Source organism: Dermacentor variabilis, chromosome 1 (assembly GCF_050947875.1).
Source record: "Dermacentor variabilis isolate Ectoservices chromosome 1, ASM5094787v1, whole genome shotgun sequence".
Lineage (NCBI taxonomy): Eukaryota > Metazoa > Arthropoda > Arachnida > Ixodida > Ixodidae > Dermacentor > Dermacentor variabilis.
The window spans coordinates 44,513,529-44,532,337 of NC_134568.1; the positions used below are offsets into that span (position 1 = coordinate 44,513,529).

The 18,809-nt window shown below is 44.5% G+C and overlaps 1 protein-coding gene across 1 annotated transcript in view; it reads left to right on the forward strand.

Annotated features, from left to right (window-relative positions):
• Positions 1-18,048, forward strand: part of LOC142572859 (nose resistant to fluoxetine protein 6-like) — a 102,123-nt gene extending 84,075 nt beyond the window's left edge. The window contains exons 13-15 of the mRNA XM_075682313.1: positions 6,941-7,061; positions 14,897-15,086; positions 18,041-18,048. Coding sequence (XP_075538428.1) covers positions 6,941-7,061; positions 14,897-15,086; positions 18,041-18,048 — 319 coding nt within the window. The remainder of the gene's footprint in view (positions 1-6,940; positions 7,062-14,896; positions 15,087-18,040) is intronic.
• Positions 18,049-18,809: the final 761 nt, after the last annotated feature.

An 18,809-nucleotide genomic window follows, 5' to 3' on the forward strand; every position in this document is an offset into this window, starting at 1 on the left:
GAAACGAAGAAAGTCGTTCCTCACGCGTGATGTCCGGACTTTCCGGGGGCGATATTCTTGTTAATGGCACTAACCGCTTTTATTTTAAAACTACCTTTACGCAAAACGACGAAGCCGCAATGTTTGTTTGTTTGCAACAGGCACAGCTCTTTGTGCTTGAAGTAGGTTACAATATGCTGAATGGAACACTTTTTATTCCCACAATTGCGATTTCCTGTCACGCTGTCACCTTTCACGCTGTTCCACAGCCGCTTTTGCCGCCATACTTCTATTCACTGCAGCTAATTCACGCGTTGTTATTCTTGGTTCCATTTGGACACCTAATGTGGCTACCGAAGGAATATCGAAAGAAACGTGAGACGGTTGGTCCACAGAGAACCATACGCATACTGATCGGCATCCTACGCCGGCGAGACAAGACAGTCGTTGCGCTCAAGTGAGCGCGTTTCAATCCGTCGAGTCCCCACAGTGATGGTGGCGAGCGACAATTTTTTTTTTCTTGTCTGCTATCCAGAGAGCGTCCAAAACGCTGCCAAGCCAAATCCACTCGGGCTGAGAAAAACGAACACTCACCGAAGTGCGCCTCGCGGTGGTCGGGGAAACATGAGAAAAACGCGTGCGCTCTGGCTGGCTCTGGCAGCCCGCGGGTAGCGAGAAGAATAAAATTAGAGAGGCTCAATGTGTCCTCACGAATAACAGCCAAAGTAAGAAATAAAAATAAATAAGAGCGTAGTTACCTATGCTGGGCTTTAGTATTTTGACATGGATGTTTTGGCGCAGGTGAAAAATAAAAAAAAATGAATTATGAGGTTTTACGTGCCAAAACCACTTTCTGATTATGAGGCACGCCGTAGTGGAGGACTCCGGAAATTTCGACCACCTGGGGTTCTTTAACGTGCACCTAAATCTAAGCACACGGGTGTTTTCGCATTTCGCCCCCATCGAAATGCGGCCGCCGTGGCCGGGATTCGATCCCGCGACCTCGTGCTCAGCAGCCCAGCACCATAGCCACAGAGCAACCACGGCGGGTCAGGTGAAAAATATGTTGATATTCTTTTCTGTGACATGACGGAACAAATGAACTACTACAACGCTTCGTCTGATTGGACCTCGCTGCGTGCTTTGCCAACTTGTCTGATAGTGTGTTGATTTGGTTTGTCTCGTTGTATGTTCCGATGTACGACGTTAGAAAAGTCAATGCACCTTCGGCATCTAATGTTTATAACAACTTTAAACCCGCAAAGTCTCGGAATGGAAAATCCAAAACAGGACTTTGGAAATGTCAGTGAACCTCTCGCATCAAAATTTTATGAGAACTTTATACCCATAAATATTCCGAACCGAGATGCATGCGCTCCGTAGATTCTGCGGCCTCCGCGAGGTGCCGCGACGAGCCCGCTCGCCATCAAACCACCCTCGAAACTTGGTGCTCGGTTGGGGCTCATTGCGTTATGTGACGCCAGGTGCATCGGCGTTTCCACTAAATCCAGCCTGAGTTCGCAATGTTCGCGGCGAAATGTCTTTTTGAGCGTGAAAGACATAAAATCCAGAATGATTTCCGGCCCCGGGAGTTGTTTTGGTCGGCGGTGCATGACAGCAGGAAAAAAATTCGGGGGGGAGGTGGGAAGCCCCATAAGCGCCCCCCCCCCCTGGCTACGCCCCTGCACACACACACACACACACACACACACACACACACACACACACACACACACACACACACACACACACACACACACACACACACACACACACACACACACACACACACGCACGCACACACGCACGCACCCACATAGAGACAGACAGACAGAGACAGAGTGGTCTGTGTGCGTATGTCCCTCTTATTATCAGTATAATTACTAATATCGTACGTGCGGGATGCTGTGCTGAACTAGACTGAGCACGAATACTGCTCGGAGGTATTTGGCTGGCGGTATCATAAACCCGAGTGCCACTTCGCAGTAAATTGTTTGCGTTGAAGCTCCCAAACACACTTATGGGTTAATTATATTAGATGCCAGGTCTTCCGTGGTATGGACCAGGTACCGCACTAAAGAAACTTAGGCCTTCTGTAATCTGGTTTTAGCCCGCTTTATAGATAGTGACAGAACAAGTTATAACCAGTTACCCTTTACAATTTTTAGTTTCCAAGCATCTGCTACGACGCTTTGCTGCTTTAGCTGAATTCAAGTTGGAGCTATGGCTCGGAGACGTACTTGAAAATGTTTTTTGCAATTTTTTCCATGCGTGGATCTCTGAGGCCGGACAAGACAGACAATAAAATATACGTTTGTGATATTTTTCCGCGAAGCCAGCTCAGCTGTTACCGCACCATAGATCTCCGACGCATATCAGTACAGTCGCTCGTATCGAAAGCGCGGTAAATGCAATTCATGCAGCCACCATTACTAAATTACTAAAGCAAATGGTGGCCGGCCTGATGGTTTCTGAACAGCAACGGCATTTAGACTGAGGTGGTCGGCAAGCAAGCCCGTATTCTTTAGGCGCTGAAGCCTTGCCTCCATACTCATAAATGCACCTTAGCTTGAAATCGACGTTTGGCTTCGTAAAGATAACGCCTGCCAAGCACGGGTCCAAGATGCTCATTGCCTTTGTTTGGGAGCATTCACGTCATGCGTTATCTTGACCATGTCATGCGCTAGCTTCAATTCCGGGTGGATTTCTGAATACGGGGGTTAAATTCTTATATTACGCCGAAGTCTTAAACAGTCAATATGATGAAACAAATGATGACTTCTCAGCTATATCACAAATTCAGAGCACAAACACCTCATCTACAATATAGCTGGACTCTGAAGCCGATCGAACCGTGAAGCAGTGGATTGAGCTTGAACTGCCAAAACGATAATTTTAACGGAGCTTCCTTCAACAGCGTTGATAATAGCCTATAACCCCCAGCTCGCGGCCACGATTATTATTATTAGTATTTGATTTTAAAAAAGAAATATATATATATATATATATATATATATATATATATATATATATATATATATATACTTAACAAGAAAGGGAAAGCGAGGAACAGCCTATCAACTGCCCCCGGAAGGGACACAATGCTTGCCTACTCTTCAGGAAGGAGGAGACAGAAATATATAGATGTAAGTTGGGAAGGAAGGGAACAGAGAGGAAAGAAAGAGCAAGATGGCATATCTGAAATACACACAGTACAGGTCACACATAGTAGAGCCGGCCACTGCAGGTTACGCTACTAAACTATGTTAAAATGGAAGAAATAGTGTCTGATGTCTTGTCAGCTGGAAACCCCGACACAAAGTATAGAAAAGCAAAGTGCATTCTGACAAACGTAATTTAGCTAAGTACGAAGATGCACGAGCACGCATTTAATTGCCGGCACCATTTTTCGCGAACTGTCAAGTTGATAAACTCGCAGCTAACACAGGGGAAACGATTGTATCTGTACCCTCGGTGTCATTATTTTTAATTCGTTAACGGCCTGCGCAATCAGGCCACAAGTAGCTCGCACGCAGGCAGGCGTGGCAAGAGGCATTGACCTTTACGTTGCTGACAAACGGGAACACGGCTTGGCTACGTGCTCGGGTCCATGCGCGGCCCGTTTCCAGCTGCGTGAGCAGCACAGATGGGTGCGCGAAGCGTACGTCATGGTGGCGTCACACTTATCACGTGGATCCTTTTTCGCAGTGCGTGCGAAATACCGGCGGATTACATCGTCGTCGGCCCAGTTGCTGTCCAACCGCGATCCACGCTTGGCTTCGCGAGCAGACACGAGCAAACACAGATACCATCGGCCGCATTCACAACCAGCGACTTGTTTTTGCTGCAACGGCTCAGATGCGGGACGACGAGCGGAAAGCGGGAGAAAGTCTCGCAGTGGTAGTGGGGGAAGTCACTGTATCGGCCACGGTCGCTTAACCCAATCTGAAAGGGTGGTTATCTAGCGCCCATCTTGTTATGTCACCGCGTTATAGTTAACCTTCGAATGCTTCTTCTTTAATCCTTTGTGGCCACATAGGTTTAGTATTATTCTTTTCGTCCATCGCGAGCACTCTTATGCGTCGTAGAGATGATGGGTGATAAAATTTCACTTAAGAAACGTCGTTTTTTAAAAAGGAATCCTGAGGTGCGGAAATGTGACGCAGCATAAAATGTTCGAGCCATATATAGCAGCTTGAAGTGTATAGTGCGCAATCGCTAAGCGTAAGTGTTGTTTTTATATGTTCATCAGAAATTGTTATGTTATTCAGACATGGTTTTCTGCTATTCGTGTAGAGACGGGGGAGGGGGTCATGTTTTTGAGCTATTCAGTAACACTGCAAATTAAAGCGTAACACTGTGCTTTTCAATACCGTTAAGATAGAGGAGCTAGAGAATTGGAAATTTTTAAGCGCCGTTTTTCGCAACAGTCTATGTTAAATACACATTTTCAAAAATGAAGTGCAAGACTAATTGCACCTGTTGATAGCCCTTTAAAACCCAGTTACATATTGCCTTCTTGTTTAAATAACATGTTGTACAGTACCCTATACCGTCTTCCAGGTAATCACTGCATGTACTCTTGTATAAATAAGGTACCACAACTTCTTCAAAGAGCGCTGAAGAGAGCACAGAAATAAGTGTCCTATTGTATCAGGCGACGGTTTTCTTGCTTTCCATTGTAAAACGTGTCCCCCCCCCCCCCATGTCAGTCTTGTCGCCCACTTCTAGAGGGTACCGCTATTACAGATAGGGGTAATCGCGAATGTATAAGACTAATAATAGATATGGAGCAGATCCTCTCGGCCGCTGAACAATGCATCAGCAAACCATCACTGTCATTGTAGGCGAGAGAGTTGGATTATTTGCGCATGGCATAAAAGCTGAACTGCATTTTCCATATGCCATTTAGATTTTCTTCTGTTTACCTGTTGTATTGGTTCTGGTTTGTTTTCATACCGTAATGTACGTAAGTACATCCTCAGGCATGGTTGACATCATAGTGTGCACTTGGTTCTTTGGAGGTATAAGTATGACCGATCCCGGAAGTAAAATTTTCGTTGTTGATAGTTAGCGCTTGTCTTCGCCTTCGTTTCTTCTTGTGTCCTTGCTTTGTTGCTCTCTACAGATACCTTTCAATGATGACCGACCAACAAGCCTATATCGCTACCCTCGTCGAAAACAGTTTGTCCAATTTAACTGAGTGTTTCATTTCATTTCTGGGTTTCTTGCGCCTATTTATTCTGCCGTAGCCTTTAGTATATTATGCGCGAGTGTAGGTAGCGTTCTAGTCAACAGCACTTAATTATTTTTAATATTCACGGATGGTCTGTATATAATGTAGTTATTGTTTATTTACTGTACCTTCATTTTAGTATTCGAAGTTAGTCAATCCGAAATATTGCAAACATGGGCACATTGTCTGAATTAAAAGTCGTCTTTCAGGCTTGGCTGTAGCACTTTCTGGACCTTCTGTCGCACTCACGGCAACACTAAAGGGAAAAATACCTTGAGCTGAATAAGTACATTACCCTTCTGCAATACCAAAGTAAAAGCGTTCTTATTTGGAGAGGAGGCTTGGTAAGAAGAGACAAAAAAAAATGAAAGGCGGATAGCGACGTAGCCTTGAAATTTTCGCACCAGTGATGTCGCGGATTTTTACATTGTCTACTATTTTTTTTATCGGCAGAGATCGACTAAATTTTATTCTAAAGCAGCCAAAGACGGAGTTTCAACAACCTTTACTTAGCCACAACGGCCAAAATACGCAAGTAGAAATACCTTGAAATCCGTAACGTTCCGCTGACGTATCGCCGCTGGTGTTTCGGCGCGCAATTAAATAAAGAAATGAAACTTTCACCTTTGCGTTGACTTCATAATAATGAACCTACTACGGCTAAATGAAACGAAATAAAGGTTTGAAAGAATACCTTATCGGTCTACACTGATTGAGCATTTGTCTTTAGTGTCATTTTAACCTAAGGAAAAAAAAGATCCTCTTTAAATTAGTAAAAACATGCCAGGGCAAAAAATTATAGCGCTACGTCATAAGCGAAGGTGACCGAATAATAAAATACTAGGAGCTAAACGGTCACTGATGTATTGGTACGTTTAGTATTATTTTATACTTCCGTAAATAAAGACACCTTCAACCAATGTAAGCGTCCTTTACAGGATATGAAATTTACCTTTGGTCCTCAAGTAGGAACTCACCATACCTTATTTAAGCGGCGAGATCTTTGTGGGGCCGCATTTATTACTTATAACTTCAAGTCTTGTACTGAAAGGAGCTTAAAAAAGGAGCTGTACTGAAAGGAGTTTAAACACCCATAGAAGGTTTTTGATTGGAGGCTTGAGCACGTGTCTCTTCGGGCGTTGAACTTGCCTTAGCCTGGATATCTTTAATGTAAGTGTAGCGACACTTTATAGCACGCTAACGAACGCAGTAAAAGGTAAGGCTAGAGAAAAGGCCTTTCTAATTAGCCTACCTTCCACGCGGCATTGCGCAAGGTAAGATCACGCTCGAGAAGTCGACCTCGGCCGAGAAAAAGAGAACGAAAGTAATTACTTGATAACATTGCCTATTAACGACGCCTTACATAGGCAGTTGCAATTCGCTGTCGCTCCCGCCTGCAGCACAGAAACTGCAACGCGCTAACCTTGGTAGCAAAGAGTTGGGCAGGCTGCAGGATAAGGTGCAATGCTAGCCGTACGAGCAATACACGCCGCCTCGTACAGCATTCTTACGCATATATGACCGTTGCCTGGAGCCGCTGTTTTGCAACCCGGGGCATATCGACGTTTTACAATCGACTGTACGCGTTGTTGTGCACTTTGTTTCTTGTTCCAGTTTTCAGCTACTTACACGAGATGATTGCGAGCGCTGTTTTTTCGTCGGATCAATGGGACGTACAGGTGGGCGTCTTTCAATAACTGCCTCGATATTTACTTTGCGTTGCAGAATGCTAGTGGATACCATGAACAACTATTATGTCCTGCCTTTCTACCACGCCGTCGCCTACTTTTCCGGATGCATCACATATTTACTCATGGACGAGTATAAGGAGCGGCCTCTTTCGAAGGTAAGTTTATTGCTAACAAGGCATCCAGCACGATGGATTGACACGGCGTAAACAGACAGCCGTGGCAACCAGTGGAATGCATTTCAGTACGCTCTGGACGTTAAATAAATCACGGCGTAGATGACTATTGCAGTTTTCTGTATTATATATACATGATGTTTTTTTGTTATTAGGCCTTAACACCATTATTAAGTTATCGCCTGTGACCAACGGCCCAATTCAATTGTTAAACTGTGTTACCGCAGAAGCGTATATTACCTGCAGGATCAATTGCAATCCACAGTTGACCAATTAGACAATGTTTTACTGGTTGCCTTCCTGGGAGCAATTACATTAGAGTAAAGATGGCAATGTAGAAATTTGAGCTGTTTTCTTCTCAGGCACGTCCACTTCGAAACAATTTTAAAAGTATACAGCGCTTGCGTTTACATAGGCGCTGTCAGCCTTGCGGCAAAATGCACCATTCCGAAACCCGATTCCAAAAGCTTAATGGCCTAAATTTTGTCAATCAGTCAACTGTGCATTTTAAATTATCGTGAAAGTATGTCCGCCTCGGAGAGTATAATACATCTCAAGGAATGCAAAGGGGCTATTGCTGCGGTCGATTACTAAGAATTTCTAATAAGACAAATAAATAAGTCCTAGTGCTCGTATAAAATAGCCAACGCCTTCTTCCTGTCCAATAAATGTAACATAAGTCACTGCTCCTTTCACCTCATATACCTGTTAGCTCTTACAGCCACTGAGAGGGTGGCTGCTATCATGCTTACCTTATTAGTGCGTTAGAATCTGATGTACTTCTGACGAGCGCCACTGAAAAAAAAATTGCGAATAGCTTGAATAAAAGGCCGCGCAGTAAGATAACTACATGAACCTTCCCCAGTCGTTTGTCTTCCACTGACGCTATCGCACAGTTGACTTTAATTACAGTAATGGTGTGCAGTGCGTCCTCATTATAACTGCGTCGATGAGTCTCCGAAGGGCTCGAATGTGAGCGCTTTATTGTTAAAAGTCCTGACGCCGAGCAATGATAAGCCTGTGGTCAATTCAAAACTTCTGCGCCTGATCGCATCGCTCGCCTTCCAATGTATTCGATAAAATTTGGTCGTCTCAGACTACCCTTGGCACACATTAAACAAATTGGCAAACTTCGGGTGTGTTTCGTTGTGCAGAGATTCGTATTTATTCTTTCAAGACCTTGCAGCCTCGCGTCCGCACTTCCCTGCATATGTTCACATCTACGTGTCATGAAGACACCACGTAATGGAACGGCAACTCGATGCATATGGAATAAAGACAGCGTGGAAAGCAGAACATGTGCTGGCTCTCAGTCAATAATTTTCGGAAAAAATGTTAGTGGACATGTGCGGACAAGAAAAAGAAAACGCCACGAAATAACCACAAAACTGCAGGAACGCGACTGCGCATCGTCACAATTGTGCTCGTGGTCTTCTACATGTGCTTGGAAGATACGTAAATTATTCATAGCTAATTGCGATGGAAGCTTGACTGACGCACTTTTTTCCTTGCCTTCAAGTATGAAGAACTTCCTTGACCACAGGGATTAGCTGCTGAATTTGACTAGGCAATATGACCCTGTCAGAAAAGACAGGAGTACAGTCCATGCATTTGGCAATGCGCGACAATATGGGAAAGGTTCGAGACAGCAGTGCAAACGCCTTTGCTAACTAAACCTAATGTTTACACGTTGATGGCTTTTACAACGCTCCCGTTTCGGAATCTGCATTGTCCGACCTGTAGCGAAGCGGTCTCGAAGAATAAATAGAGGTCACGTTTTGTGACAAGGCCAAACAACGGCAGTGCCTTGTTTTTTTTTTTTTTTCAGTACGGGTATTTTAATTTCAGTACATACAATTGATCCCAGAGGTTCAAGAATGTGTCGGCGTAGATAGATTTATTGAGTGTTAGAGTTACAGAGTGACGCACGCTTTGCAATGAGTATGAGTCGTGCATCACCTTGCACTCCAAGGAATTGAGCCGTTGTAGCATGGACGATGGGGCAATGCTTGGCGTGAAAATACACACACATTCGCGCGCACTCACGCTCACTCACTCACTCACTCACTCACTCACTCACTCACTCACTCACTCACTCACTCACTCACTCACTCACTCACTCACTCACTCACTCACTCACTCACTCACTCACTCACTCACTCACTCACTCACTCACTCACTCACTCACTCACTCACACACACCACGCGCACCATCCGAAAGGAAAGACCGGCGGAGATCATATTTGCTTAGAGATGTGCACTGTTATGTGTAACAGCGCAACGTGGACAATAGGACGGCTTTCTGCGCACGTTACAGGTTTCCGGCTGACGTGCTGAATAAGAATTTACTTCTTTATGCTTTGTGACTTCGGGCCACCTTGATGTGGATTGTTTTGGTGTGCTACGTTGTTGCATTTATGCGACGTTAAGTACTTTCATTCCCAATGAAGAGGCTGCTAAACTATCCCTCATGCATTCAAAATCTGAAATCACTAGAACGCGCAAATGTGAAGCCTACCCACAGTGACTCAGGCTAAAATATTTAACATGAAAACACATAGGTGTGTTTTAACAACTGTGTTTTGTCTGTGCAGTGTACTCTACTAATGTAAACTTTGCCGGCAAAGAAGAGTGCTGAGTTCGTGAACAATCAACAGCGCACCAAAAGTGTAGCATACGTTTGATGGCAGTTGACGGTAGTGTGTTCACTGTGTTTGCGGGACAGTTGGTTAGCGTTTGCTTAGCTCTGTGTTCTCGACGTGTTCTTTCGTATATTTTTTCTGGATTTCATAATTTGCCGTAAGCCTTGCTATTGTGAAGGAGCCGCAGCCCGCCAGCACTTTTACAGCAATTAATTATTGACACAATGGAAAGAAAACCACAGTATATCGTATTTCGTATACAGGAGCACTTGTTATTGGGTAAAGGGTGCAACCATGTGGGGGACGGGTGATATTCGTTGTGCCCAAGCCTTTCGTATTCCCAGATACTCGTGCTGCGATGTGGCAGGCGTAACTTTCTTCATCCTCAGGTGTATTTTTAGCCGTGACTGAACGCTCGGCAAATACCAAACAGAAGTGTGGACTTTGCTCTTTGACTCGCGTTGCTGTTCCAAGAAGCCTGGACGCCTAAATGTGAGCAACAACGCACTCAAGAGTGACGCCCTTGGATCGATGAGCTTCCTTGTACGAGTTCCCTCTCAAACTAAACACTTTCCGTTCAGTATTTTTTTTTCTTCTCTTTAAGGAGGCTAGGCTATGTGCGTTGCGCAACTCGGCTGTGCAGCAAACATCGATAGAGGTGTGCAAGAAATATTGAAGCAATAGCACATAACAGATGGTGTAAGAGGAGTTAACATTTAACGAAGATTTCAATGAGCTGCAACGGTAGACTTTTTAAGATTATTTTCCACGTGCTATTTGTAAATTAACGCTGGATAATACTCTCCTGATTCGGGACTCATATTCAATGCAGCATTTTCGAGACATTTGTATGGCACACACACTTTTTAACTAAACTAAATTATGGAATTTTACATGCCATAACCACGATTTGATTATGAGGCCCCCCATACTGGGGGGCTCCGCAATTTTAACCAGCTGGGGTTCTCTAAAATGCACACAACGCACGGTACGCGAACTTTTTTGCATTCCATGCCCATCGGAATCTTATACTTATCCAATGAGTCATTTAACACATGCTAATACTTGCGCTGATGGTGTGAACACTAAGCACTGCTTAGTGGAATCAAATTTGTTATGAACACCCACTACATGTGACTGGTTAATCGTGCATTACACTTTTAACATTTGTCTTCAGTTGCCTCTAATACCTTTACGCAACTTTTCCGCACTCAAAAAATGCTTCAAGAATATTCTACCAGAAATTGTGCAAGGGTACGTGAACCGTTGCTTGAAGCTCATCATCACCTTTTTTTGCGTTTTAAGCCTCCCGTGAATGTTGCAGGAAACGCGTGCTGCTGAATATCCTCGACGACAGAGCTGACAGCGTGCCATCAAATTTTGGTCAGCGCTGGGCTTTAGGGTATGAGAACAGCTTGCAGAGGAAGTTGGTGTTCAGAAATTACCAAAAAGCTATCGGCACGTGGTGAACGTGAGGATTTTATACAACGTCTTGTTAATACAGACTTAATACCAGGACATAATACGTTATAGCCTTATTATGTGCTTAACAAAAGTGACTTAATACGTCCTCGTCCTAATACGAACCTGATAACAGGGCTTAATACGTTGTCATCTTAATACCTGCTTAAGAACAGCAGTTAACACGTCCTCTTCGTGTGCGTTAAGTTCGGGTCCGATGTTGACGTCGATATTTTCTGCTAAGGGGGGCCCTATATTCGCAACAGAGCGTTTGCTGCGTAGAGCGGCGACGCCAAAAAAGCGCAAAAAAAAACGTTTCCCTCGACGAAACTGAATGTGTAGGTTGGGAGGGGATCATCCTTAGTTTCATTGTAATTCAGAGATATAGACTGGTGAGTCCTGCTGGTGTGCTGGCCGGATGAGGGACGGTATACGGAGTGAGTGAGCGCAACCTTTAGATGCGTCATTTCTTTCTCCGCCAAACAGCTTTTGAGAGGATAGCTCATGTTGTTCTCATCTACTTCTTTTTTTTTTCCATATAGAGTCATGAGCGAAAGCATACGAACCCGAGACCCGCCGAGAAAACCGGATTTATTTCTACTTGAGACGCAGGAACCGAAATTTACGAGTGCACAGGGAATTATTGCAATGCCAAGTCGGTCTTCCATCCTCAGTTTCAAGTGTCCGCTCCTCCCATTCATAGGCGGAGAAGAAAATAACCTTGGGCGCTATAACGTAAAACTGTTCCAAACTTTTCTATTCCAATTCTGCTATCAGCCCTCCACGATTGGTCAAAAACTTTTTTCGACCACCCCCACTTCACCTGTCTGTCACGCGACGTCACGAAAGCCGCGATACTTCCCCATCTGATATGATGTGTACACACTGATTATGCATGATTTGACAGAAAAAAGAAAAACAGTTATTTCTGATTCGACAACTTTTCGCCATTAGCCTCAGGCTATTGGTCGAAAGTTTTCGGGCTGCACCCACTTCACCTGCCTGTGACGCGACGTCACAAAACCACGAAAACTCACCGCGTCAAAGTGACGTGTACGCGATAAAGATGCATTAATATGCCGAACAAAACTGAATTTTCTTCTGAACAGCCGCAGGGTGCCCCGTTCCGAAAGGAAAAAAGATGGCTGCTGCCGATCGCTCAGGCGCTGGCTACTCGTACCTGCCGGAGAGCATGGGTGTATGTGCGTATAATAAAACTTCTTGCGTGGCCATGTAACGTTTTCGAGCACTTTCGGCACGTTTACCACCTCATTCTGCCAACTCTTCTTTGCTGAGTGTCCCTTTTAGCGTCATTCTTAAGCTTCCGTTGCACGCCGCCGTGATTTTCGACCAGCCACCGCAAGCTAAGTAAGGGAAAGCCGACCAATCGCAGACGCCGGCACCACCCTCTTCATCCGGTTATCGATTTTCAGTGCACTGGCTCTGCCCCATCGAATCGCTCTCCCCTTGAGCGTTCTCCCCGCCTCTTGTCAGCCAATTAGATACGACAAGCCGCTCGGTGTAGGCAATGTCATTCGTTTTTCAAGCAAATAAAAGTGACCTCCTATGAACGAGGAGAGCGTTTTATTGGTGTGTTCAGACAACCCTGCGTGTGACCGCCCGGTGCTTGCGTCGGTGGTTACGCAAATTTGACGTCAGGAGATTGGAATAGAAATATATTGGAATAGTTTTACGTTATAGGGCCCCTTATCGCTGAATCCTATGTTCGTATACATACTTTCGGTCAAGGGAGTACGCGCGTGCGCCATCAAACAATGATTAAAATTAATTTGAAAGATAATCAGCGACCTCTCAAAAAATGCTCAAGAGTCCTTTTGAGCGCGTGGTTTATATTGTGTTACGCTGATTTTGTAAATGTAAAATATATTTAATCACTTTTCTACTTTATCCAGAACATGATAAGCAGAACTTTATTGCAAAGGACTTGCTTTCATTCGAGATCGTATGTACCTCAAGCAGTGTACAGTGCAGGGGGCTAGGAAGACAAGCTGTCGATGTAGGCTCATTTGCCTCTCGCCTCACCGAAGCGAAGAGGTCATGCTGGCTAGTAGTAAAGAAAATGTGCATTGAAACCGAGTTCGTGCGTTGGGGTTCATTAAAATGACTGCTATGAACAAGTTAGAAACAGAATAGACCCTGGCTCACTGAATCTGAGGTGAGTGTGAATCAGTAGATTTACCTCCGGCTCGGAGCTCCTTCACAGCGACAAGCCACGCTCTCATGGGGTACATTGCCACCTCCCTCTTCGTGAGGCATACACAACGTCGTCCTCGTCGGCTACGCTATTCTCTATTGCGGCTTCAGAAATGCATGGACAGACGCCGCCCTTCTCGGAGTCTTTGTGGAGCGCAGCACCCCGTACAATTGCCCAGTTTCATAACTGCATGATAGCGCAGAGGTTACAGTGTCCAGCATGCGCATTGACGCAGGTGTGCTAGTTCGAATCTCAGTAGTTTTGCGAGTTTTGTTTCCCATAACTAGGAAAATGAGGAGGTGGCCCGTGTAAAAGGACGCAAGGATACAGCGATGTCAGTTTTTAACTCTGCAATGCAGTTGCAGTAAATGTCTCCCAACGACCCAGTGGGATGCGAGCTTTGAACCCTTAGATGTTGAGGCCCTGAACGAAGAAATTTTGACCTCTTGGTGAAAGCTAGAGTTTACGTGGTTTGCAATGGCAAATTTCTGTTTCTTCTCTCGACAACTTAGTGCGCTCTTCGGACAACTTACTTGAACAGATATGGAATGTTATTGCGCAATAATGCGCCGCATATTCGTTCACTAGGTGGTTATTCAAGTAAGATGCGCGCAATTGCTTCATCTTTCGTTTTGTTGTATAGACGGCGTCATATTGATAACGGCGATATTGCAGTGCCACTCGCGAGAAAAATTATGCCAATGCGGGATTTTCTTTGTAACGACGCAATAATTTCACAATGAACGTAAAGCACATCCGCTCCTTGGAAAGGGACCGCAAAACAGAACCATTAGTGAAAGACCTGAGTAAAAATTAAGGTCGCGCACAATAATGGTAGCGACGCCGCATAGCGACCGCGAGTTCTTATTCGACGGTAATTTAACGCTAAGTTGCGGTCAAGGCGCTTACGATCGCTTTAAAATGGTCTCCACGGTGGCAAGTTCCATTAAATGACCAAAGTAAGGTATTACGCCAAATAAGTCAGCCAGGTTAGTTAGAATAAAAGTAATAGGTACTTCTACGTGAAAGTATTTGGCGCGACATATAGCTTACTCGACCGCTGAAATGCCATTTAGTGATTGCAGCGAACAGGCGTGCGCTAAAACAGCGGATGCAGTGGCCGTGCGTCATTTCCACAACCTTGACTTCGTTCTCGCGCACTGGTGTATAGCTGGCAATGCCTGTATTCAAGTCAATAGTGCGTGCAGAAATGTTTCCTTATACGAGCGCGCAAGCAGTTGCGCATGCGACTTGCCTGTTCGTCAGGTGTGTGCCAGTAGCACCTCGAAAGAGACAACCTCGGTGGCGTGGTTTTAGCGAAACGACTGGAACGATCTTGATTTTCTTTTTTCTGATGTACGCCGTGAAAGGTATGGTTTAAGACAAGGGATCGTTTGCGAAACTGAAAAACCCCAATATTTGGCTTGCATACTCTGCCCTTGCGGGTCGCTTTTTTGTAATGCCCTTTCTCTCAATTTTCTGCGCCGGCATCACGGCAGGCATTACAGGTCATCGCCTGGTGCGTGTCGCTGGCAGCCGGCTTGTGCTGCCTGTTCATGAAGATCGGTTGGTACCAGCAGCGGAATCCAACTTCAGAGTCCGGGAAGCTGTTCGCAGCCTTCTTCGACCGCATTCTCTGGTCGCTGTGCGTGTCGTGGATCACGTTTGCCTGCTCGACGGCCAGAGGAGGCAAGCATACCAGGAGCTGCTTGAGTTGCGACTGGTCACTCGAGATTGAAACGAGAGGGTTCTTGAGTACAGAAAATGCAAAACGCTTTGCTAAGAAAAGAAAACACCCTAGACTAGTGTGTCCTTGCAGAATAGCAGCCCGATTTCGACCAAAGCTGCATGGGGCCGAATGAAGGGAGGTTTTCGTTCGTAAGGGCTATCTGCCGTATAGGCCGCCCCCTACGACAATAATGTGTCCAGCATCAGCATTTGCTGGTATTTTACTCTTATAAGCAATCCTTGCGTAAAAGCATTTTGTGGACACGGGCTCTGTTGCTTATGAGCGGAGGCTTGAATATTTCGTAATGCCTGTAATTAAACCGCCCCGTTTAAAATTATGTCTCCACGTGACATGGCTGATTTTACCTGCAAATTTAATCTCGGTGCCACATTACGCTGTCTGTGGACGCAATATATATATTGAATGCTTTCGCCCGGTACAATAGGTCATTTACGACAAAGGAAGTAATACACCTACGCACTTTAAATTTGGTCACTGCATTAGACATAGCGTACTCAACTTTTTTGCGAAATGTGAAGTCGTTGCGAGCTTCAGTTCTCTCAAGACACTGCTAATCATTGCCTATAGCAGCTGTATAACGTGTCCGAGCACTTGCTTAAGTAATGAAATGTGAAGGCCTTAAGGGACAATAAGCTTTGTACGCATATAAGCCATAATGTGTCCACGATTTCCAACAACCTTGGACTCCTTGATAGCTGTAGTTCCCAGACTGGTCAAATTTCCTACGTGGTTCGTAAGGCACGCGTATTACGCATTGGAACACTTCCATAAATAATTAATTGAGAAGGCTATAAATAATCTACAGGCATTAAACTTGGCCACCACATCACCCATAACTTGAGCCTTATTTCCATCAAATGTAATACCGGAGCTTGCAGCGGACACATTGAAAACTTTTTAACAATTGCCTTTGGCAGAGAGCCCAATTCTAGTCGATGAGCTGCCATACTCGAAGAGGTGGAAATTACTTACACGCACACAAAAAATAAGTTTTTTAGTAAAAACCGCATGGCACATATTGCAATTCACAAATTCTAGCCGGCGAGTTAGCAAGGCGGATCCACCTGGAACAAATTCTGAGGATTACAGCAGTTTCGGGATAATGATTCCGGAACTTTGCGGATAAATGCATTGAAGTTCTAGTTACTTTTGTGCTTAAATGCATAAAATGACGTTTTTTAGGAAAGTAAGTGGAACAACAGTGCATTTTTTGCCGCAAGTCTGACGGCACATATCTCGTGAATGGTGTCATCCACATAATTCTTTTCAAGTGGAGATGCAGTCTCGCCCGCGAGAATGTGTAAATTGCAACTTGAACCATAAGGTAATTAGTGAAAACTTAATTAGTAATTTTCTGTTAATAACTTGATTATGCATTACAATTCTTGTGCAAGTAATGTCTGTCTCTTCGAGTAAACCAGCTCGCGGACTGGAATTGTTCTATCTGCCACCGACAATACTAAAGAAAATTGAAAGTGTTCGCCGAAATACCCTGTATATAGATGCTGCTTCGAGCTACTCGAGGGCACTAGGAAACTGTTCTGATGAGTTTTGCGCGACTTCCGAAAACAGGGAGAGAACGAGTGTTCACTAAGTAGCTGAAATTAGCACCACTGCCTAATACTCCCCGCACTGATGTTTCCGCATACACATATGCCCAAGAAAGTGAGCGGGAGGATGGCCGTCGTGGCTGCCTAATCTGTAAAACACCGCGCGCGTGAAGCGGAAGGTGTCGGTCCGGTTCACACCTGCGGCAAGTAGTCCACTTTATTTTTTTACTTATTATTTCTACAATTCAACGAAGCATGAAAATTAATGTCCCCTCTGCTTTCTCTAACTTCATTGTATGTTTTCTTCATGTGGTTGCAACTGAAGAAATAAATATCGAGCCCCTTGGATCTACTTATCCTTCTCGCCCATCCTCGTATTTGAATATTAAAACATTCCTTATACTTGTAAGCCGTGTTGAGGCAGACTTAAGTACTTGTAAACATGTCCGCTGTTCGCTGATGTCTAAAAGCTGATGCAAATTCACACCGCGTTACTGCACTCCGAAGTGTAGACCTTTATGTTTAGACCTTTATAGGTGCATAAAGGGTGTTCGGTTGTCCCATGGCTAACAGCCTCCAGTTTAATGGGTGGGATCGAACCTTTGGTGGGGACAAAAAATGGTATCTTGTTTGTCGACTTTTTCTGTCAAGATATTGATAGCTGTAACAGACGACCCGCAAAGCGCATTAAATAAACTTTCAAAGCCTTCGCTGTCAAATTCACCTGTGGAATATATCTATGCGCCCGAAGCTGTCAGAATTATTACACAGTTTCCAACCACGCTTTTTCTACTCGCATGTCTAGTTAGAGCTCGTAGTCATACACTACAAAAAAATTTAAAGCCTTAATAGTAGGGGTGTTAGCCATCGGAAAAGCAAAGACCCTTGAGGATGCAAAATTTTTTAGAGTGAAAAAAAAAAAGACATCTTTTGTGTTGACTCTTCGCGGCAATTCCTCGGTGCTAGCCATAGGACGAGCATACTGCCTTGTGGGTATAAAAATTTTTAGAGTTCAAAGACACATTGTTTCAGCTAATTCTTCGCGGCAATTCCTCGGAAAGGCGGTCCTGGAGTGTCAACAGCTATCGAGGCTGCTGCGGCAGATTTGCGTCTCGCAAGATTTCCTATTTTTATTTTACAGAGCATTTATAATGGCCTATGTGCAAAATACATGTGCAAAATGATGCTCTTTTTTTCATGTGGCTGCTTTCGTTGTACCACAAGTACATAAAGCAACCTGCCAATAAATCCAAAAGATGTGCTTTATGCCCAGTTGAGTTAGATGATATGACAACCTAACAAAAGAATGCAAATGCTGTTATGTGTATCCATAACGTTCTTAGGACGTTGATGGTTTATCGTTGGTATAAAAAAAACAGACGTATTTTACGGAAATTGCCGTCTTGACAGCTGCACTGCAACGTATTAACGTAATAATTCGACGCGGCAAACTGCGGCTACAGATTCAAGTAAGGACGCTCTTAGCGCACAAATGAGCATTTCCACACTGCCCTTGCTAAAGGCGCCTTACGAATCACCAAAAATACTCGCATGTTGCTTTTTTTTTCGAATTATGGGGTTTTACGTGCCAAAACCACTTTCTGATTATGAGGAACGCCGTAGTGGAGGACTCCGAAAATTTCGACCACTTGAGGTTATTTAACGTGCAGCCAATTCTAAGTACACGGGTGTTTGCGCATTTCACCCCCATCGAAATGCGGCCGCCGTGGCCGGGATTCGATCCCGCGACCTCGTGCTCAGCAGCCCAACACCATAGCCACTAAGGAACCATGGCGGGTTACATGTTACTTTTTTAACATGTCTGCTACTTTTGAAGTGCTGTGTAAATATGGACACAGCAGGGGGCGCATGCTTGCTTCTTATTCTATTCAGTTCCCTACAGAAATTTAAAAAAAAAACGCACAAGTAGATGCTACACACGCTCGTTATAGTCGAGGCCAGAATAATAGAACTGCACCAGGAAGCTCACTGCGCTGTAGACACAAACTATGACGACCTTTTAACGCTTTCCTCTACTCGCGCTAAATGCGACCTTTATAATTTCTTGTAAAAAGCAAAACAAAAACTAAAAGAGATTACCTTCATTAATAA